The following is a 22,901-nucleotide window of genomic DNA, read 5'->3' as shown; positions in this document are numbered from 1 at the left end:
TCACTAGACTAGACTAGACTAGGCTAGAGAGTGTATTCACTAGACTAAAGGCAGAGGGTAAAGGCAGGGAAAAATATTCAGTCTTCCAGACCCAGAACAGGAATCCCACATCCCACTAAACAGAAGGTATGGGTTACCTTTCCTAGAACACCGATATTGGAGTTATTGAATACTTTCAGTATGAGCTCACATGGCTCATTTTGCTGGGTAGTGGTAGTGGAATTCAACAATCAACCAACAAGCTTTTAAGTCAGGGGTTCTTAATCTTTTTTATGTCAGACCTCTTTGGAAGTCAGGTGAAGTCTATTAAATTTAAAATTATTATTTTACTATATTACTATATTACTATTTAAATTAGTGTTCTTAAATACATAATACAAAATGCAGTATATTATAAAGGAAAATGTATAAATGGAAATATGGTTATTAACTTAAAATAATAAAGTTCAGGTGCCCTAGGTAAAGAATTATTAACTTAAGTGTTCATTGTGTGCCAGGTGCTGTGCTTTATCTGTGTTCTGAGAAAACTAGGTCAGGAGTGAAAATACCTGTCCTCAAGGAATTTACATTCTAGAAGGGGAGAAAACATATTATAGGGATGTGTTAGCAAATGGCTCTCCCCCCAAATGTGAACACATTTTTAAATTTAATTTCCACTGTTAGCATTATTAATAGAAATATAAGACATAAATATCAAAAGTAAGGTGACCATAGAGGGGAAGACCCTGGTAACTAGGGACAAAAAGAAAAGCCTTGTACAAAAGGTGTCACTTGAAATGAGCCTTGAAGGAAACTCACAATGTCTAAGTAGACTGGAAAGGTAAAAGGGAGGCAAATTATGAAAAGATTCAAATGCCCAAATAGAGAAGCTTATATTTGATCCTAGAAGCACCAGATCTATTAATGGGGGCAGTTTGAAAAATGGTGGTTATACTGGACAATTAGGGAATTATTGATGATTTTGGAAACTGCAATTTCAGTTGAGTGATGTGGTCAGAAGCTATACTGCAGGGGGTTTAGGACATTGCATTAGTAGGGAAAGTGGAGGCAACAAATGAAGTTGCCTTTCTCAGTTTTCCTAAGAACAAGAAGAAAGATTTTTTTCTCTTGGAGAAATCCTCAAAGTCATTCTTATTTTCAGCCTTCACATAGGGAATATTCGAACTCTCCTCCATTCAGCTCCACTGAGTTGATTCGGTTTCTTCTTTTGGGGCACAGTATTTATTAAAACTCTCTCATACCTGGGATTTGTTGGGGACCCTTGGGGTCTGGACACCAGAACATCCTGCAGCCCACCATGCTTGTTTTCACTATACTTCAATGGTGTGTGGGATAGTGACCTTAAAAAAAAAACTCTTAGAGGTATCTCAAGGTAGGAACAGAAAGTTTATTTCAATTCTCGAGAATTGGGTGTTCCTCTCACCAGCATGATTTCTGATGGAAGAAGTCAAGTACAGAAGCAAAAAGCCAGATTAAATAGCAGAAACAGGGAAAATTCCCCCTCCCACCAACTATCCATTATTTGGCTTACAATCTATGCACAAAAATCTATTCCCAGAGACAGAGAACAAAGAAACAATATACATACCCATAACCTTAGTTTGCTGCAAAAATGAACAATTTAGTATGCACGATCAAGCTAAACGCTGCTGTGGGAAGGAGCTAGATGCTGCTGTGGGAAGGTCACCATGACCGAATGTGGAGGTACAGGGGGGGTTTCAGACTTGGCAATCTTTAACTACTGATGTCAGACTGTGAGAACAAGGGAACTATAGAAATCTATACTTATCCTATACTGCCTTTTGAACTGATCTCCAAGTTCAGGATAATTTTATCCCAAACCTTAATTACACTAACAAGTCTTCACAGGGGCATCCCACTCAATGGGAAGGGGATGAAAATCTATACCCCCAAAGAGTGACCATTAACCATTCCCAGTAACCTTTGCTGGGTCATCCTTCCTATTTTGCCCCCCTAACTGGGGAATACAGCAAGGGACTGTATGAGGTCCTGTTCTTTGTTCTCTCTGCTCTTTTTCTTGAGGAATTCATCTATTAACATTGGTTTAAATATCATCTCTTTGTAGACACACATTTCTATGTCTATGTCAATGTCCATGTCTATATGTCTCTATATATGTAGACACATGTATCTCCAGCCCTAATCTTTCCGATCCTCCAGTCCTACATAATCAATTGCTTGATGGACATTTCCAACTGAATGCCCCTGAAGTATCACAAGCTTAATATGTCCAAAGCAGAACCTAACATTCCTCCTTCTGTCCTCCAGCCGACCCAACCTTCTTTCTTTCAAATATTCTGATTTCTGCTAAGAGCACCAGTATCCTTCCAGCTACACAGGTTTGCAAATCAGAATCAATCCCTATTCTTCATACTCTCTAATCCCACATATTTAATAAGTTGCTGATTGTCATTTCTACTTCCTCAATATCTCTCCCCTCTGTCCTTTCTCTGTATTCACTTGACCTGTCTTTCAGGACCTTGTTACTTCTCACCTGGGCTATTAAATAGCCTCCCAATTGGTCTCTCCTCTCAATTCTTTCCCCCACTCTACCCTTAATCTATACCAGAACACCTGCTGAACTGATTTCCCCAAAGTGCACTAAATCACTCCACTATTCAATAAAGCTAATAAACTCTAAGCTGAATTCCCTTCTAAGGGAACTTTGCAAATCCAGAAAAGGAGGTTGTACTGAATTGAAAGGACTTTAGGGCCTTAGTGTAAAAGTGGAACTCACTAAGTGAGAATTGTGTGAAATGGTTATGAGTCTCTGTGCATTTTCTTCATTGTTTACCTGGTCTTCGGTACCTTTGCAACATCTGCAATTTCTGAGGGGGGAAATGGAGGCTGTCCTATAAGCAATGAGTATTTATTTCTTTGAGTGCTTGAGAGAGGCTGGGGTACCTGTTGTGCACATTTATGGAAACCTAGACAAGAACTATATGTAAACTATATTCAGAGATTTCCCAAAGTAAACACTGGCTGCAAATATTTAAAAAAAAAAAGGTAAAAAAAAAATGGTGATCTCTTGGGTAGTCCCAGTGATTAGGCTTTGTGAGTGTGTCAGATTGAACCTATCAGACTGTTGTGTGAGGCTCAAAATATCACATTCCAGAAGAAATGCCCCAACCCAAAGTAAAAAAGACTGGGATATTTCCTGGCTGTCCTTCCTCTTCTTGAGGGAAAATCTTGAATTACATGAGGCAGAGAATACTTGCCTTCAGGAAGAAATTGGGAACGGACACAAGGGATTGAGGAGTTAAGACAATTACCGCTTACCTTAATTAAGAATCTTAACCAGGGTGTATTCCTGAAATTTTGCTGAATAAAAGTAAACCAAGAAATCATAAATGCTTGCCTCTCGTTCATTGCCCGGCTTGAAAAGAGGATTGTATTTTTCACTGAGTTACAAGATTTAGGGGAAGGGACAAATGACTATGCTGCTCACGTTTTCAAGATAGTAATATTCAGTAGTCGATACGACACATCTTCCCAATCCAGCAGAGACCCCAGCTCCAGGCCCCAGGTTACTAAGCACTACCTTCTGCATCTAACCGCCATTGAGCTGCCCTCCTCTGGGCATAGCCAATGAGAGATGATGATTCCCCATATGACTGTAGAGACCTAGATGATTCTTTATAAAAGCAGTTGTCTTTCCCGCGAATTCTATTCCTCTTCCCTGGTTAGGAGGAGGCGGAAGGAGACGAGATTGATGTATGCACCGAACTATGTCTGTTCAAAGAAATTTGCTTCTAAATCTATCTCACCTTGGAGGTGAAACTATAAAACATGGAGCCTGGAGGGAGGTTAATGATTGATGCAGTGTCCTTGCATCATTCCAGATAATTCCTTTTAATTCTAAATTTGCTTTAGGCCCTGGAGACAAAGAACAGCCTCCTTTTGACCTAGTGTTTATTCTTGCCTTACGGGTCAGTTCCGATGCCATCTCCTTTGGAAAACCTCTAGGGATTCCGCGAGTCGCTAGCGCTGCTTCCCTCCTCAGATTATACTGGATTTACTTACTGCAACCTCCACTCCACAAAATATGCTTCTAGAGCTCTCGGTTCCTCCTAACACCTAGCACGTAAAATGCCTAGTAAAATGCTCGTTGAATTGAATGGTTGGATTCCACCCCTTCACCTCTTAACCTTGGTGCCAGTTCATTCTGGCCTTTAAACACCTTCCTGGACCCTGTCGGGTGTCACCTGCTCCAGTTCAGTTTACGAGGTTTGGGGGGCTGACGAAGATTCTCTTAATCCTAGTCAGTCACTCTGGAAGCTTTCCCTACGTTCCTTTGATGCCCGCACCCCTCTTAAACGGGTCCCACCAAACAGGCAGGCAGGCAGGAGGAGACTGCTACGCCTCTACCTGTGAGATTTCTGCTCGGCGGGGCTGGATTTCCTGCAGCGCTTCTCTCCAGGCTCTTCGGAGAGTTTCGGATCGTAAAGTGCCCTAGGCCATTCTAATGAGACGTAGGGGCCAAGAGAGTGAGAATTCACTCTGCCAGTTCCTTGAGGGCAGGGATTATTTGATTTTCTGGTTTAAATGCCAAGCGCCTAATCTATACCGTAGACATCAATGCGTGTTGATTGGATAGATAGATAATGGACAGAAGTAAGGAGATGCCCAAAAAGACTTTAAAATAAGAGATAATTTACTTCTTCAAGAAAGGCAGAAAAGAAAGGAGAAACAAAAAAAAAAAAAATGCAACACTAATACATGCAATAGAATGGTTGAATTGGCCTTCAGTATCGCTCCCTGGTGGTCTAGTGGCTAGGATTCGGCGCTTTCACCGCCGCGGCCCGGGTTCGATTCCCGGTCAGGGAACTTCCTTTTAACCTAACTTCATTAGACACAGACCTACAGGGAATGAAATCCATCTACCCAAGACCCGCACCTAAAACAAAATTTACTCCCTCACCTCACTTATGGATTATTGTAAATACTGTCATGCACATTTAGTGTGTACGGGAGAAAAAAAGGATACATTGGGAAGTTAATGTAATGTGACAAAGGTGGGGAGGTGGTGGCGGCGGCAGGGAAAGGTGACAAAGTTTTTATTTTCTGTTTCTTCCTCCTCCTCCTCCTTGCTTCGAAAGATGAAGGAATTTTCCTCTCCACTGGCTATGGACCCCTCATTCCTATTAGCATCTGCCGTGAGCCTTCTGCCCACACCAAGCAAGCGAGGAAATTGCGACGGAGAGTTGGAAAGATACCAGAGGAAAGAACCAAGATGCCACGAACAATGAGTAAGGGAGGCATGGTAAGCTCGCCCTCTCATTTATTTATTTTTTAAAAAGGCGATCCTCCACAAAACAGTTCGTGGAACAACAAAACAAAACGACGACGAGAACGACAAAACCAGCGATGAAATTTACTGTCATCTAAGGGAAGTTTCTTTAAAAGATAAAGAAACATAGAACAGATTGGAGTCTCTATTCAAGAAAAATATTTCGGAGAGGGCTCAGACATTTCAGTCCACAGACAAATATGTAAACGATTTCTGACAAGAATGCTCTGGGGGGCTCGAGATTTACATCACCCGGAGAAGTTGGCTTAAGGCTTAGAGCACCAGTCAAGGTCGGTCCCTAAAGAAACCTGAGGAGGCTGAGAGTCCAACAGTGAAATCTTCAAGTAGGTAATCCCTAAAGGTAGAGGATAATGACAGAAAAAAATGATGTCTCTGACCAGGAATCCTAAATTCTATTCTTCCATTGGAATTTCCTTATTACTATCCTAGAATGCTGTTGTTAGGGTTGCTGAATGTTTCCAGGATTAGTTTGTGTGATAGAAAACTTGATTTGCATGGGAGTGGGAGTGCAAATCTGTAATCAATCAAGATATCAATCAAGTCAGAGATTCTTAAATCCTCTTCCTGTTATAGACCCGTTTGGAAGTCTGGGGAAGCCTATAGATGCCCTTTCTCAAATTAATGTTTTTAAATGCTTAAAGTAATACAAATACTTTTGGAAAGGAAAACAATTACATTGAAACACAGATGTTAAGCTATTATGTTTCAGAGTCCCCAAGTTGACTCTCTGATTTAAGTACTAAGTGCCAGATACTGTGCAGAATTCTAAGAATTCAAAGATCAAAGGAGCTTACATTCTAAAGGAGACAACATAACTCTATATAAGACTTATACAAGTTAAATACAAAGTAACTATAGAGGAGACGGCACAAGCAGCTAGGGTCTGGACATTGGTGGAGAGATAAGGAAAGGCCTCGTATGGAAGACTACACTTGAGGTGGGTCTTGAAGAAAAACAGTGATTTCAGGAGGTGGAAGTATGGTGGGAGAACATTCCAGACATGGGGAAAAACAAGTGCAAAAGCATAGAAAAAGAACAGGGAATACTCTGGAGAGGTAAGAAGCTAGTTTGTGAACAGTTTTAAGTGCCCAGAAGAGCCTGTATTTTACCGTAAGTGTAGTAGAGAACCGCTACAGTTTATTGATTAGGGAGATGAGAGAGAATGATGATATAGTCAGACCTAGAATTCAGAAAAAATCGATTTAGGGAGTGTAGAAGATGGATTGGAGTGGGGAGAGACTTGAAGGAGGAAAGCCACTTCCAAAACTAATGCAGCAAACCAGCCAAGAGGAGATAAGTCCTTGATGGGTGATAGCTATATGCTTGGAGATGAAGAAATTAGCCTGAGACATGCTGTGAAGATAGAAAGAGTAAGATTTTGTAACTGGATTGACTGGGTGAGGTGAGTTTGAGTGAGGACTGGAGGATGACACTTGAAAACTTTGGTTTTCAACTGGACTGGAAGGATGACGGTCCCCTCAGCGATATGAGAAAGTTTGGAAGAGGGATAGGTTTGGATGGGAAAGATATTGAGTTCTGTGTTGGATATGCTGAGTTTGAGACGTTCTAAGGAATATCCAGTTAGTAATTTCCGTTAGTAGTTGGTTCAGGTGGTGGGAGCCAACCACTTCTGAAAAACACTAGGGGTAGATTGATCTGTAAGTAATGAGAATATGGGTGGTAATTGGATCCATGCAAACTGATGAATTCTTCAGGTTAGAGAGTGATGAGAGGGAAGAAAAGGGTTCAGAAAAGAACCTGGGGGATATATCTCTAGTTAAGTTGTAGGAAGCAACTGCATAACAAATCCGGGAGGAGACTGAAAGGGAGTGTTAAGATAAAGAAGAGAAGAACTAAGAGAGAAAGCCGAGTCATGAAAACGCAGAAGGGGAGACAGTGGGTTGACAGTGACAGACTACAGGAAGACCAAGAAGGATGAGAAAACCATCACTTATATTTGGTAACTAAAGGGATCGTCATGATTTTGGAGAGTGTAGTTTCAGGTGAGTGGTGTGTCAGAAGCCAGATTACAGAGTTTAGAAGAGAACAAGAAGAGAAGTGAAGGCATCAAATGTAGGTGGAATTTCTATTCATTCGTTTGTTTTTGCTAAGAAAGGAAGGAGCCATAGAGGATGAGAGCTACAGGGGAATAGACTCTAGCGAGGGTTTTGGAAGGATGGGTAGCCCAAATACTCGACTTCGATGTTCCTACAAATGTAACGAATTGTCGAACACACCCAGAGCCGATGCTGAAATACTCCTCCCTTTGTCTTGAAAGAGATGATAGGAGTGAGAGCCGGAAGGCACCATCTAGTCCAAACTCCTGTTTTGTTTCGTTTGTTTTTAATAATTGTGGCCATCCGTAGGTTTTCGTATTAAAAGAACAGCCTCTCGTCCCTAAGCCGGGAAATGTGCTTGTTTGTCGGCCACCTAGAACAAGTCCCAGGCTAGGACTAACTGCACAGGAGCAAGCGTCTAAGTTTTCCTCTCTCTCTCTCTCTCTCTCACTCACTCACTCAAGAAAAAGAAACAGAAAGAGAAAAACCACCTTGGCAATTTTCTTGTGAGATGCTCGGAGTAGGTACTTTCTGCGGGCCCGGATAGCTCAGTCGGTAGAGCATCAGACTTTTAATCTGAGGGTCCAGGGTTCAAGTCCCTGTTCGGGCGAACTACCGCTCCTCTTTTCCTCTCCCTCAAACCAAAGGGCAGGAAACACTCCCATTTCCACCGACAGCCCCTTCAGCCCTGCAAGCTGCCTTCCTTTTGCACTGCGGAACTGCACGTAAAACTGAGTGTGAAAGACCGGGGACACCTGGACGGGGAATTTCACTGCTGTTACTCAACTCCTCTCACCCCCCCCCCCCCCCCCCCCCCCCCCCCCCCCCCCCCCCCCCCCCCCCGCGGCGGGTTAGAGAGGAAGAAAGGGGACGATCCCACAAAGTGCCCAGACTGGATCCTGAAAAGAGAAATGGCCCTAGGCACGCAGAGATCAAAGCGGTTTCTTGGGACGTTCCTGCAGCAACCAGACTGAATGTTGCTGAGGCGGCAGCGGCTCAGCGCGGACTTCTGTCCCATTTACGAACCTCCAGGTCAGGGAGAGAATACTCAAGGGCACAGTACAACTACTTGCAAAGGAACTCGGCTTAACTTCATTAAGTTCACGGGATGACTTAATCCTCAGCCAAGGGCCAGTGGCGCAACGGATAACGCGTCTGACTACGGATCAGAAGATTCTAGGTTCGAATCCTGGCTGGCTCGGCTTCATTTTCCCGAAAAACAGCCTCTATGTCAATTATGCTATTAAAATCGAGGAAAAAAGTTAATAGACGTTTCATAACTCAGATGAGGAATGAAATTAAGTATATCTTCGAATTTAAGTTGTTTGTAGTAGAAAAATGATCGAAAATATCAGTAAGTATATAAGACCCGAGAATTAACTTTCAGAATTGGAAGATAGACTTCAGCATTCATGGGCCACTTGTCATACTTAACTTTTCTGAATCTTGGTATCCCCATTTATAGAATAGGAGAATTTTAAAATCCTGAATTTCTTTCCCTTAAGTTTTGCAGTGTTTTATGTTAATAAGCAAACGAACCCTTTTCCTTTAGTACTTGGTTTTCCAGAGTTGCTTTGGTTGCAGGGGTCAAATATGCTATGGACAACCCGAGATATACATTAATATCCTTAATCTATCTCAAGATAGCCTCAAGATCACTAGTCAAACCATCTATCACATAGTAGGCAGCATATAAAATGATCGTGGGATTGAATTGAATTTTGAAAGAGGAAGGCTCCCTCTACTCTGGGCAAGTCTTCGATGAAAGCTTTTAAATCAAAGATGGATCAGTCTCATTGAAAGAGTAGGCTGGGGCGTTGCTGGGGCATTACAAGCAATTCCTGGGGAAGAATTAGTCACGTAAGAACTCAGAACATTTCCAATATTCACACTCTTCCAAGTGCATGTTCACTGGATACATTCTTAAACTTCTGGAAACATTTATAGTTTCCCCAGTACAATAAAACTCTGTTTCTTTAATATTCTAAAAGGGTGGAAGGTGATGTGGGCAATTGGAATACTTAAGCCTTGCCTCATCAATTTCAGTGGCCAGCATTTCTGAGCCTGCTTAGCTGGCGGTGTTTAAGATCTCTAGATTTCAGAAAGGATGAGGTATGAAACAATTATGTGGCCGGGATGATGCTTTCAAGGAGTTTATAACCTTTTTTCACTCTATCTAATCGGTAGGTGAAACCTTCCCATGTCAACTAAAGAGCGAATTCTGTCCTGCTCAAAACTATTAGGGCAGGGCGTCTGCGGCTTCCTCCCCGGCCTATCTCCATCCAGCCCCCAAAGAGAGCTTCAGCAGAACATAACACAGAATTGCAGCTTCATGGACTTGTTCTTTTTATTGTTCTATTATACATATGGCAATGCCCATTTTACTAGGTGTTTGTTAAGTTCAGAATAAAAACAAATTAGCAAAATATTTTCCATGTCACTTCAAAAGTCAGTTCCTGTTTCGTTTTTTGAAATACCTGCAGAATTCCTTTACGCATCGGAATCTGATTTAATTGCTTACTTAACCCAAATTTTGTGGCGCAGAGGGTACAGTGTTGGGCCTGAAGTCAGGGAGCCTTCTCTTAGTGAGTTCAAATCTGTCCTCGGACACTTAGTAATACCCTGGGCAAGTCATTTAGCCCTGCTTGTCTTAGTTCCTGGTCAGTAAAATGAGCTGGAGAATAAAATGGCAAAGCACTCCGGAACCTTTGCCATGAAAGCCCCAAACGGGGTAACGAAGTGTGAGAGACACCTGAACATGTGGATTGTAGCTTTCTTATATCTCTGAGAGCGGTTTTTCGGGAAAATGAAGCCGAGCCAGCCAGGATTCGAACCTAGAATCTTCTGATCCGTAGTCAGACGCGTTATCCGTTGCGCCACTGGCCCTTGGCTGAGGATTAAGTCATCCCGTGAACTTAATGAAGTTAAGCCGAGTTCCTTTGCAAGTAGTTGTACTGTGCCCTTGAGTATTCTCTCCCTGACCTGGAGGTTCGTAAATGGGACAGAAGTCCGCGCTGAGCCGCTGCCGCCTCAGCAACATTCAGTCTGGTTGCTGCAGGAACGTCCCAAGAAACCGCTTTGATCTCTGCGTGCCTAGGGCCATTTCTCTTTTCAGGATCCAGTCTGGGCACTTTGTGGGATCGTCCCCTTTCTTCCTCTCTAACCCGCCGCGGGGGGGGGGGGGGGGGGGGGGGGGGGGGGGGGGGGGGGGGGGGGGGGTGAGAGGAGTTGAGTAACAGCAGTGAAATTCCCCGTCCAGGTGTCCCCGGTCTTTCACACTCAGTTTTACGTGCAGTTCCGCAGTGCAAAAGGAAGGCAGCTTGCAGGGCTGAAGGGGCTGTCGGTGGAAATGGGAGTGTTTCCTGCCCTTTGGTTTGAGGGAGAGGAAAAGAGGAGCGGTAGTTCGCCCGAACAGGGACTTGAACCCTGGACCCTCAGATTAAAAGTCTGATGCTCTACCGACTGAGCTATCCGGGCCCACAGAAAGTACCTACTCCGAGCATCTCACAAGAAAATTGCCAAGGTGGTTTTTCTCTTTCTGTTTCTTTTTCTTGAGTGAGTGAGAGAGAGAGAGAGAGAGAGGAAAACTTAGACGCTTGCTCCTGTGCAGTTAGTCCTAGCCTGGGACTTGTTCTAGGTGGCCGACAAACAAGCACATTTCCCGGCTTAGGGACGAGAGGCTGTTCTTTTAATACGAAAACCTACGGATGGCCACAATTATTAAAAACAAACGAAACAAAACAGGAGTTTGGACTAGATGGTGCCTTCCGGCTCTCACTCCTATCATCTCTTTCAAGACAAAGGGAGGAGTATTTCAGCATCGGCTCTGGGTGTGTTCGACAATTCGTTACATTTGTAGGAACATCGAAGTCGAGTATTTGGGCTACCCATCCTTCCAAAACCCTCGCTAGAGTCTATTCCCCTGTAGCTCTCATCCTCTATGGCTCCTTCTTTCCTTAGCAAAATACAAAACAAAACAAAATACCACCTAAATTTGGTGCTTTGATTTCTCCTCTGGTCTTCTAAATTGTAATCTAGTTTCTGACTTAAAAGCTTCTTGATCGACTGCTGAATTGCACCCCCACCCCCAGGAGAATGGAGTTCTCTATTACAGAGACTAATCTTGGAAATCTTGAGCAGCCCTAACGACAACATTCTAGGATAGCAATCATGAACTTCCCATGGAAGAATGGCATGAGGCGGGAGAGGGTGGGGGGAATGGCATTTGGGATTCCCTGTCAGAGGCATTCTTTTTCTCGTTGCCTTTAGAAGTGGTCTACTTAAAAGCTTCAAATCTGGCCTCCCACCCTCTTCAGGTTCACTGGGTGCTGATCTTGCTTTGTGTCTGAACCAACAGCTCCTCGTGATGTAGACTTCGAATCCCGCAAAGTCTCCAGGTCGGAAATCGTTTACACTTTTGTCTGTGGACTAAGTCTGAGTCCTCTCTGAAATGCTTTCTTCAACAGAGACTCCATTCGGTTCTATTTTCCTCTACCTCTTAAAGACATTTCCCTTGGATGACAATAAATGTCATCTCTTTTTTGTTTTTTTGTTTGTTTTTTTTTTTGCCACGAACTGTTTTGTGAAATATCTACCTTTTACTTTTTCTTTCTTTTTCGTAGATAAATGACAAGACGAGCTTAGCGTGCCTTCCTTTATGGCATCTTGGTTCTTTCCCCTGGTATTTTCCCACCGCTCAGTCGCAGTTTCCACATTCAGATGGTGTTGGCAGAAGGCGCAAGAGAATAAGGAGTCCGCAACCAGCTAAAAGGTAAATTCCTATATGATCTCCGCCCCCGCCAAAAAAGAAAGAAAATGTTAATGTTGCCCTTTCCCCCCTCCCTCCTACATCACATTCATTTTTAAATATATTCTCCCTCCCTTCCTTATTTAGGGAGTTATCTATTGTGAGAAATTAGTTATTTTTTTAAAAAGGGGGATGAGAAGAAGTGAAGCAAAATAAGTTAGTACACCAAATGTTCTCGACAATACGTGCAATATTTTAAATCCATACTTGGGGTGAGGCAGTAAATTTTGTCTTAGATGGGGTCTTCATTACATTGTTGTTGTTTGCTCTCCATTCTGTAAAACGACCAATAACCTCTGGAGGGTGATGTCTTGCCTTGCAAGTGAATTGGATTTAAGTGAGGCAGGTTAGTGCAAAGTCATTCCTTTAGGGTCATCAGAGTCCAGTTGCAAGATATAGGTCAGGGCGACTGGAGATGACGCCGGATGAAGTGGATGACCCTATGCCCTTTTTAAGCTAAGGTCTTTCCCAGGTCTCAGTTTGTCTGAGGCAACACTCATTCAGTGATTAAAGGCTAGATAAGAACTGTGGCAGTAAATAGGGTTAGTTCCCAGTAGGTCTGTGTCTAATGAAGTTAGGTTAAAAGGAAGTTCCCTGACCGGGAATCGAACCCGGGCCGCGGCGGTGAAAGCGCCGAATCCTAGCCACTAGACCACCAGGGAGAGACGTAGAAGGAGCTCTCGCAGGCTTTCTATTGTATGCATTGCTTTTTTTTTTTTTAAAGGTTTTTCCCTTTTTTTGTATTTCTCTTGAAGACGTAAGTTCTCTCTCTTATTTTAAGTCTTTTCAAGTATCTCCTTTCTCCCTTCCATCCATTATCTATCTATCTAATTAATCAACACGCATTGATTAAGTGTCTGGTATAAATTAGGCTCTCGGCATTTAAACTAGAAAATCAAACAATCCCTGGCCTCAAGGAACTTGCATTTCATCCCGCAAACAACAGGTGCTTAGAGAACCACACGCACAGTAAACGCAACTCTCTTCCCACAGGGCGAAGGGGCAGACAACTCAAGACAGCTGGGATCACAGAACGCCTTCTTTAACAACGAAGATCTCCCCTTCCTCAGTCCCAGTAGGACCTGGCGCTTCGGGGGCTCTTGGAAGGGACTTAAGCATTTCTAAATCCCAGGAGAGCACTTGGGGCGGGACGAGAGGGACAAAAACACAACACTGTGCAGTATTCAGTCTAGAAACTGAGCCTGCATGCAGTTTGGGAGCGGCTTCTGTCTCGTTATACACGAGTAATATACTGGAATCTCCAGGAGCAGAGTGAACACTGACTCACTCACTTGGCACCAACGTCTCATTAGGATGCCCTAGGGCACTGTACGATCCGAAAGTCTCTGAAGGGCCGCTGCAGAAAATCCAGCCCGGCGGAGCAGAAATCTCGCAGGTAGAGAGAGGCATAGCAGTCTCCTGCCTGCCTGTTTGGTGGGACCCGTTTAAGCGGGGTGCGGGCACCGAAGGAGGGTAGGGAAAGCTTCCAGGGTGACTGACTAGAATTAAGAGAATCTTCATCAGCCCCCCAAACCTTGTAAGCTGGACTGGGGCAGGTGACACCCGACAGGGTCCAGGAAGGTGTTTAAAGGCCAGAATGAACTGGCACCAAGGTTAAGAGGTGAAGGGGTGGAATCCAACCATTCAATTCAACGAGCATTTTACTAGGCATTTTACGTGCTAGGTGTTAGGAGGAACTGAGAGCTCTAGGAGCATGTTTTGTACTAGGAAGGATGTTGTGGGGAGAGTGGAGGTTGCAGTAAGTAAATCCAATATAATTTGAGGAGGGAAGCAGCGCTAGCGACTCGCAGGATCCCTAAAGACTTCCCAAAGGAGACGGCATCGGAGAACACCTTTAAAGAAAGCAAGAATAAAAACGAGATGAAACGGAGTACCCCGCCCCTCCCATCACCCCCTCCCCCCCCCACCCCGGTCTCCAGGGACTAAAGAACATTTAAAATTACGTGAAATTATCTGGAGTGATGCTCGGATGCTATATCAATCCCCAATCTCCTTACAGGCTTCCAGGTTTTATAGTTTCACCTCCCGGACAAGATAGATTTAAAGGTAAGTTCTTTGAGCCGACAGAGTTCTGTGCATATAAATACCCCAACCTCATCTCCTCCCGCCTCCTCCTAGCTAGGAAAGAGTAATAGAATTCGAGAAAAAGGTATCTTGGATTATAGAGGGCCCTTGGAAATCATTATCTCTAATTGATTATGCCCAGAGCAGCGTAGGTTAATGGTGCACAGTTGCAGAAGAGGTTGCTTGGTGTTCTGGGGCCTGGAATATTCCAGGACCGAGCTTGAGGTTCTTCTGGACTGATAAGAGGTGTTTTATCGACTAAGACAACATATTGCTCCCTTCAAAAGGGTAAATGGCATGATCAGTCACTCTCACTTCTAAAGTCTGTAACAGTGAAAAACACAGTGATCTTTTTAAGTTGGAAATAAAAGCAAGTTTCATGTCTTTGAATTCTTGGTTTGCTACATTTCAGCAAAATACCATGAATAACTCATCCAGGGTGCGGGGTTCTAAATTAAGGTAAGGGTCGATTGTCTTTGCTCCTCAATTCCTTGTGTACTTTTCCAGTTCTCTCTTGGAGATGTCTTCTCTGCCTCCTATAATTTAAGATTGTCCCTTAAACAAGGAGAATGACAGCCAGGTTGTGCCCCAGTCTTTGTAATCTTATCTTTTGGGTTGGGGTACTGCTCCTAGAATGTAATATTTTGTAGCCACATCCCAAAGTATGATGGGTCCAATATGATACTCGGACTGGTCCATTCTCTTTATCTACCCAAAAGTGCACTATTTCTATCATTCTTTATGCCCTCAAACAGTGTTTACTCTAGGAAATCACTGAATATAGTTTACGTGTAGTTCTTTTCTAGGTTTCCATAAATGTGGGTAATTGGTACTTCACCTCTCAACAAAGCATTCAAAGTAATAAACATACTTTGCATACATGACAGCCGTCATTTCACCACTTAAAATTTTCAGAGGGTGCAAAGGAGCTGATGAATTGCATAAACAACGTGGAAAAGGCAGAAGGAACGTACAGAAATTTATGTGCATTTAAAACAATTTTCTGTTAGTGAGTCCTACTTTTCCACCAGAGTCCTAATGACCTTTCAATTAGATTCCTCTCTGAAGTGATCTCAACTTGGGGCTGCTAGGGGCAACACCTTGTCTTTCTAGTGAAATACTTCTCTGCTCAGGGTCCTGTATGGCTTTAGTAAGATTTAGTAATATCTTGTGGTTTGAGTCCCCAGTCTCCAACCCCAGGAAGGGAAATGGACTTTGGAACTTCTGCAGAGGTCACCCCCTTCCAATCAGACCTAAACTCTCCAATAACCCACCATAATTTGGGAGAACAATGTGCAAATCTTCTGTTATTTCACGTCATGTCTTTAATTCCTTATTGATCTTCTAGATGGGTGAGGATGATGATGGATGATTTTCTTTTCTTTCCAAAGAGGCTCAAGAATTTCCCTTCTCTTGAAGGTCAGCTCTCCCAACTCTTGAACTTAAGGTTACATTGAAGGCAGTCCTGAAGACTTCAAAGATAGCCAAGGAATCTCCCTTTTCTGCCCAAAATATTATATTCTGTGATAGCACCAGATTCCAAACTCCTCCCCACCCCCAATCAATCAACAAGAACTTACTGAGCATCAATTATGTTCCATGAACTTTGCTAGATTCTGAAGATGCAAAGACAAAAGTGAAATAATCTGTCCTGAATGATTTTAAAATATGTACATGTAATGAGGTAGGTGATCTGAGTTCAAATCTGGCCTCAGACACTTACTAGCTGTGTGACCCTGGGCAAGTCACTTAGCCTTGTTTGCCTCAGTTTCTCATCTGTAAAATGAGTTGGAGAAGGAAATGGCAAACCATCCCAGTATCTTTGCCAAGAAAACCCCAAATGGGGTCATGAAGAATCTGACATGACTGAAATACAACCACAACAAAGGCGATCTGTGACCAATTTATTTCTACCCTATCTTCTCAGTTGAGCTATACATTCACTTCCTAATGCAATGTGGTTGGTTGAATAATGCGTGGTTCTGCATCTCTGCTACTGTTGGGATGAGTCAATCAGGTCACTTAATTATCCATTGATCCACTCATGCCATCTGGTATCCTGGAAAATCCTAATGTGAACTCTAGCTCCCAGACTTCTGGAAGTTTAATCTCCCTACCTTTCAAAGCTTACAAAGTAAGCTTGACTTCTTCAATGTTATTCACCTAAAACAGGAAAGCAAAAATATAAAAAGTCAAAAGAAAGAGGCCTTTGGTGTTTACAAGATGCATCTTGGCTAGCAAAGGGGAAGCTGGAGACATCTCCTTTTACAACATTCTTGCCCCTCCCCACCCCCACTAGCCATTAATCAAGAAAAGCCCACCATATCCTTATTACCCAAAAGACAGTCTAGGAAAGCAAGGAAACATATTCATCAAAGCAAGCAAGTACAATATTAATTGGCAAAACCACACAGATTTGTCTGTGATAGAATACTCAAGACAATGGACACGCGATCTATGTCATAGATCCTTTTCATAGCCCGTTGAATTTATGGACTCCTTCTCAGAATGATATTTTTATTTGCATAAAATACACCAGATTTCAAAGGTAGTCACTAATCTTGAAATACATTTATCAAAATATATAGAGGTGTCTAAGATAGATCCATCTATATGTATATATCAGTATAATCATCTATCTACCTATCTATCTATCTGTCTAAACAAGTTCACAGACCATAAGTTCAGGACCCTTGAGTTAGAACTCCTGTGACTCCTGAACAAGATGAAATCTCAACTTAATGAGGAGAGAAGTGTCTACTCTTAGACTCTGGGGGTGCAAGAGCTTTGAATTAAGTAACAGGTTTGGGAAGTAGCTTTCACCCACGTCTTTGGTGGTGGTGGTGTGTCTACCCTATGCCATTCAAAATCTATGGCTCACTTCAATTTGCCCTATCTCTCTCTCTCCTAGAAGTCAGTCAGTGAATCAAGAATCATATTTCCCTTCAAGTGAGCAGGGTCACTGTACTATACTTCAGCGAACCACCAAAGGCTCAGGGGTACTAAATTCTATTTATTAATATATTGATTTGCTATAGGAGACGTGATCAGTTCAAGTTAGCAGTGGAGCAGGAGATGGAGGATCTCACAACGTCAGGAAGTGGTTCCCATTATATCTAATTTTCTTTATGGCCAATGAAGAGCTAGTTACATTAGAAGAAAGAGAAAATGGGGGGACTAGCGACAGAGAAAGAGGGAGGGGGGAGAGAGAAGGGGAACAGAGCTTTTCTATAGTTATATGAGGGGAAAAAAGGAGTTCCCCCATAATATGTCGAGGAATTACTGGGGGAGAAGGTACACCCTAGTTGGGAGTGGGAGTATTTCTACTGATTGAGCATCTCAGCATTCTCATCTGATTGAATTAATCGACCTAAAGTGAAGCAGTGGATGAATATGCTGAGCCGGGAAAAAGTCAACAGATCTGGAGAATCTCTATTTGGCAAATAGGGGCGGAGTCATCAGGGACCTGTGGAATGGGGGGAGTCATACGATATGATAGGCTCTCGAACTCTTGAACTGTAGACCAATAGGGAGGCTGTGACTACATAAAGTCAGGCAAAGTGGAGTTCGGGTTTTCGATCAAGAGATAATCAGAGAGGAATGAGGTGAAAGTGAAAAAGAGGTGGAAGGGTATAGGTTTGTATCCTGCGCTCAAGCATGATTCAGAGGACACGTATCCCCAGTGATCCTAGAATGTCTTGCTTTCCACTCCTGACTAGTTTAAATTATCTCAGTGAATCACGATTTTTCCCTCTCTTACTTCCTGAAGCTTCAGCTTCTGCAACTTCCATATTTCCCAGAGTCAGGTTTCCCATCTTCCTCAAGGGTAGAAGGCATTATCGAGTACTAGCCAGGTAGATCTCTCCCATATAAACGCTAAGAGGTCTCAGGGTAGAAAATGAAGCAGCTTTCCGAAAGTACTTCCGCTCTCTGCAACCCTCTACACATATCTAGTAGTCAGCAAATAGAAAGGGAAAGACTTAGATCTACTATGTCTATATACTAAAGCTATAAAGAGCCAAGTATGTGCACTGGCCTTGAGTTGCAAAGCTGCCAGTGACCTAAATTCTAAAACGTGCTGAAACCCGGGATCGAACCAGGGACCTTTAGATCTTCAGTCTAACGCTCTCCCAACTGAGCTATTTCAGCTTCCGGGTCCTGATAGTTTTCTTTTGCTTCATTTTTTTTTTTAAAGTTTTCATTCCTAAAGCTTTCTCTTTGTTTCTGGTTTTTAAAAGAGTCAAATTTAAGGAAACGTTTTAGGAATAGGAAGGAAAGTGACGCACAGAACCTGAATATTTAACGCTGTCATACCAAAGACAGTGGACTCTTGACTATTCTTTCCTCCTCCAAATGGAGATGAAGTAGAAATGCTTTAGTCTATCACCGAGGCCCAGGAGACTGTTTCAGGAAAACGTGCAGTTTCTTTGAAAAATTGTCTAATTACCATCAAGAAGACAAAGGATCTGTAAACTCATCACTTTGTTGCGGCAACAGACGAAAAGGGACACAGAACCTTGTTGTAGTGGATCTGACTCAATTACACTAGGGAAACCGTAGAGTTGCTTCAGACTGAATCAACGAACGATTGATTATAGGACGCGAATAAACCCGGACGAGGCAGGTATGATTTCCCCACGTCTGGTACACAAAGCTAGCAGTCTCCCTCGGTTAAGTATATACCCTGTGACACCTATGGGTGCATTAATAATGGTTAGCTCTGAAGAACCTCTGTCCCTTAAGAAATTACGCCTAACTTCTACCTAATCTATCAGCAATCTGAGACCGTGAAATCAGGATCCAAGTGTGGTGATTCTACTCTCCTTCACGCAGAAAACAGTTCTCTATAATGAATCGCACAAATGTTTTCTATTAAATTAATTAAACTAAATTTTACTTTCTTCAATTAACAAAGGTGCATTTTCTTTCCCTCCTTCTCCCTCCAGACTCACCCCAAAAGAAAACAAAACCCATGGAACAAATATTCATAGTCAAGGAAAACAAATTTTCACATTGTCTATGTCCAAAAATATGTCACATTCTGCATATTTAATCTGTCACCTCTCTTATCAGGAGGTGCTTCATCCTCAGTACACCAGTATCGTTGTAGGTCATTGTATTGATTAGAGTTACTCAGTCTTTCAAAGCTGTTTATTTTTACTCTGTTGTTAGAGTGTAAATTGTTCTCCTAGATTTGGTCCTTTTACTCAAACAAATCTTCCCAGGTTTCTCTGAAATCATCCTTTTTGTTATTTCTTATATTGCTATAGTATTCCATTATATACCTATACCATAATTTCTTCGGCCATTCCCCAGTTGATAGTCACCACCCTACCTCCCAGATCTTTGCAACCACAAATAGAACTGCTAAAAATATTTTTGGAAGTATGAGTCCTTTTCCTTTAATCCCTTTCAGGTACAAACCTAGTAGAGGTATCACTGGGTCAAAGTTGATTAACTGTAGGTCATATTTCCAAATGGCTTTCCTAAATAGCAGTCTGTACCAATTCATAGCTTTATCAACAGGGCAATAATATGCCTGCCTTCCCACAACTCTGCCAACATTGGATATTTTCTTTTCCATTTTTCTTCTGCTTCTGGTCCTTCCATTTTTATCCTTAAAAGTCTTAAAAAGGGGGTTCGTTGAAAGCATCAATTTGGGCATTCTAGCATTACCGCAAATTTAACTCAACTTTATAAGCTGGAATGTTTGCTTGTCTCGTTTGTTATTTGGGGGGGGGGTGCCTAAAGTCTCCCGGAGCCTGGGTAGCTCAGTCGGTAGAGCATCAGACTTTTAATCTGAGGGTCCAGGGTTCAAGTCCCTGTCTAGGCGCTTCTGTTTTGACCACAATTTATGGGCACCCATTGTTTCTTTTCCTACTATTTTTCTTCTTGCCGTTTTTTCTTATATCCAAGGTGTCCCTCCCCCCCCTTTTTAAAAATCATTTATTCTTTGTGAAGGCTGTGAACTCTTCTGAGTTGGACGTGCAGATTGTAACTATGATAATCAAAGAAATATCAGAAGGGTTGCAGTTACCTAGATACTTCTCCTTCCTCTAGAAATCAAATGTTTGTTTAAGGGAGGCAGTTTTCTGTTTTCTCAGGCCTATATCTACATAAACCTCAGGGCAGCGTTTTCCATTCTTTATGGACAATCCTTCTCCCCTCCACCCACCCCCCTTTTTTTGGGAAACAATCTTTGCAAATAATTTTCTTACCATTTCAAAAGAAATTAAGCATTAAAAGGATCTGTATATACAAAAGTATTTATAGCAGCTCTTTGTTTTGAGGTGGCAAAGAATTACAAATAAAGGGGTTGCCCATCAAATGGGGAATGGCTGAACAGGTTATAGATCTGTATGTGATATGATGGAATATTTTTGTGCTGTAAGAAATGAGGAAGGGGGTGGCTTCAGAGAAACCAGGAAAGATTTTTATAAACTGATGTAGAGTGAGGTGAGCAAAAACAGTAGGAAAATTTACACACTAAGAGCAATGTGATAAAGACAAGCAATTCTGTAGGACTTAGAAACTCTGATCAATGCAATGACCAACTATAATTCCAAAGAGCACAAGATGAAACATGCTGCCCATCTCAGGACAGGTGATAGAGTATAGACTGAAGCATATTTTGGGGGGTTGGAGGGATATGGACAATTGAGAAATTTATTTTGCTTGACTATACATGTTTGCAACATGAGTTTTGTTTTTCTTGTTTTCCCAGTTGGAGGAGAGAGGGGTGGGAGGAAGTGAATGAGGACCTGAAAATAAAATTTAATTAAAAAGAACTGAAGTATACTATATTTTTAAAACAGCATACAAATAAACCTTAAACAGACAAAATATTATAGCAAATAGCATGTTTACTGAGAAATTCATTTATAAATTTCATCTTTATCACATAAGATAATCACCATAATGATAATATACTAATAGTATTTATATGACGTGTAAATGTCCTATCCAGTTCAAAATCTCTCAAAACGTTATGTCATTTATGATATTCCTAATTCTTTCAAAACCACAAGTTGAAAGAGATGTTTTGTCTTAATAAGTTATAGGAGAAAATTTGTTTTATACAGAGATGTTACCAACAGTAGCAACATTTGTATTGCTTTGTTTAATAAACTCTTATTCAAGTTATCATAATATTTCTAAAAATAAAAAAACCCAAACAGGTTAAATATACTGTCAAAAACTAATCTTAGCCATTTTTGTTCAAATCAAATAAGATTGATTTTATACTATTTGTCTATGGCAAATGGGGTACTTATTCATGTTTAGAAATATTTAGGTCTTTGAAATAAAATTAAAATTGCTTCTATAGACTAGTCTATAGTACTGTGAGAAATGATTCATTTGGACCCCTACTCTATTCCAAGCAGTGTTAATCAGTTTGATATGATTCCATAGGGGTAATCATTGTAAGTTCTGTATATTAGGCCCCAGAGCTGTGAACTGCAGATTATAAGTTCACTTATTTAATCATAGGAAGCTAACTAGAGGTCCTCCACACTTGTTTTTACTTGTTGTGGTGAGTAAGTTAAGAGTGATGGAGGTGACTCAATTATGTGGAGAGTCCTCCAACTTATTTTTGTACCTCCAGATCACTTTCTCTTGTCCAACATGAGCAGGTGACCATCTTATGACCATCTTACAACCACTTAGTGGAGATGCCCTGTGCTTCTCCCACCCTGAGACACCCCACACACACACAGACATACTGATGCATAATTTTTTGTCCTCAAAGCAAGGTCCAGCAGTCAATGGATTTTGTATTTTGTGTAGCCCTTCTAGAATGTTCAAGTAACAAATCTGGTATCAAGCCTTATAAAAACAAGTCCCTGGAAGATGGGGCCATCTCATGAAGATCTGTCCACTTCGTTACAAGGGACCATGGACCCTTTAATAAAGTGCCATTGGCTCACAGTTCTGCTTCAGTGATTTTTCTTGCAGATTAGGCAATTATAATCCCCACATTATTGAGCAGGTCTTTACTTCTATTTCATTTACAGGGTAGGTTTTTTTTTAATTGGCAAACATAAAATGTTATTTTGTATATTTATTTTCCATACCTTTTTTTTCACAATTCTGATAACTGTCTTTCTGGATCACAGTATGAATCTGAGAACCTTGAATTGATTTATTTACAGTACTCAGTTTTTTGAAAATATCTACCTATACATAAATTTTAGGTAGAATTTTTTTTGTTACAAAATGAATTTGCTTCATCTTTACTGTCCCTAAGAAAAGTGACAATTTCTTCTTTTAGTTCAAATAACTTTCTTAGTACTTGGTAGCTGGGTGTGATGGCATAGGCTTATAATCTTCGCTGCTGGGAGAGGCTGAGGCTGATAAATCATTTGTTTTCTGGAATTCTGAGCTGAAGTAGGGCTAAAACCAAAATCTGGTGCCTGAACTAAGTCTGGCACCAAGATGGTGAGACCGTGGTAGTGGAGGGGCACTGGGCTGCCAAGGACAGGTAGACCTGTCCTGGTTGGAGAAACTGAGCAGATTAAAACTTCCCTGCTGATCAGTATTGAGATTTGGCCCAGTGAAGGGCCTGCAGCACTGAGAGAGAGAGAGAGAGAGAGAGAGAGAGAGAGAGAGAGAGAGAGAG

At 41.9% G+C, this 22,901-nt stretch overlaps 1 protein-coding gene and 8 non-coding genes across 9 annotated transcripts in view; 5 read left to right on the top strand and 4 right to left on the bottom strand.

Moving 5' to 3' along the window:
* Positions 1–14,650, top strand: part of LOC114035151 — a 51,686-nt gene extending 37,036 nt beyond the window's left edge. The window contains exons 3-5 of the mRNA XM_027851155.1: positions 5,121–5,284; positions 12,012–12,160; positions 13,190–14,650. Of these exons, the coding sequence (XP_027706956.1) occupies positions 5,121–5,284; positions 12,012–12,160; positions 13,190–13,472 (596 nt within the window). The 3' untranslated portion in view covers positions 13,473–14,650. The remainder of the gene's footprint in view (positions 1–5,120; positions 5,285–12,011; positions 12,161–13,189) is intronic.
* TRNAE-UUC lies at positions 4,777–4,848 on the top strand. Its single transcript has one exon. It is a non-coding gene; the product is annotated as a tRNA-Glu (tRNA).
* TRNAK-UUU lies at positions 7,927–7,999 on the top strand. The gene has a single exon. It is a non-coding gene; the product is annotated as a tRNA-Lys (tRNA).
* On the top strand, positions 8,518–8,590 carry TRNAR-ACG. Its single transcript has one exon. It is a non-coding gene; the product is annotated as a tRNA-Arg (tRNA).
* On the bottom strand, positions 10,203–10,275 carry TRNAR-ACG. The gene has a single exon. It is a non-coding gene; the product is annotated as a tRNA-Arg (tRNA).
* On the bottom strand, positions 10,794–10,866 carry TRNAK-UUU. The gene has a single exon. It is a non-coding gene; the product is annotated as a tRNA-Lys (tRNA).
* TRNAE-UUC lies at positions 12,787–12,858 on the bottom strand. Its single transcript has one exon. It is a non-coding gene; the product is annotated as a tRNA-Glu (tRNA).
* Positions 14,651–18,357: 3,707 nt separating the features above from the next.
* Positions 18,358–18,430, bottom strand: TRNAF-GAA. The gene has a single exon. It is a non-coding gene; the product is annotated as a tRNA-Phe (tRNA).
* A 1,611-nt stretch (positions 18,431–20,041) lies between these two features.
* On the top strand, positions 20,042–20,114 carry TRNAK-UUU. The gene has a single exon. It is a non-coding gene; the product is annotated as a tRNA-Lys (tRNA).
* The last annotated feature ends 2,787 nt before the right edge of the window (positions 20,115–22,901 follow it).

The sequence above is a fragment of the Vombatus ursinus genome, unplaced genomic scaffold, assembly GCF_900497805.2.
Source record: "Vombatus ursinus unplaced genomic scaffold, bare-nosed wombat genome assembly UNPS02009173.1, whole genome shotgun sequence".
NCBI lineage: Eukaryota > Metazoa > Chordata > Mammalia > Diprotodontia > Vombatidae > Vombatus > Vombatus ursinus.
The sequence above is the reverse complement of the archived record's forward strand: the minus strand, read 5'-3'. Positions and strand labels throughout refer to the sequence as shown.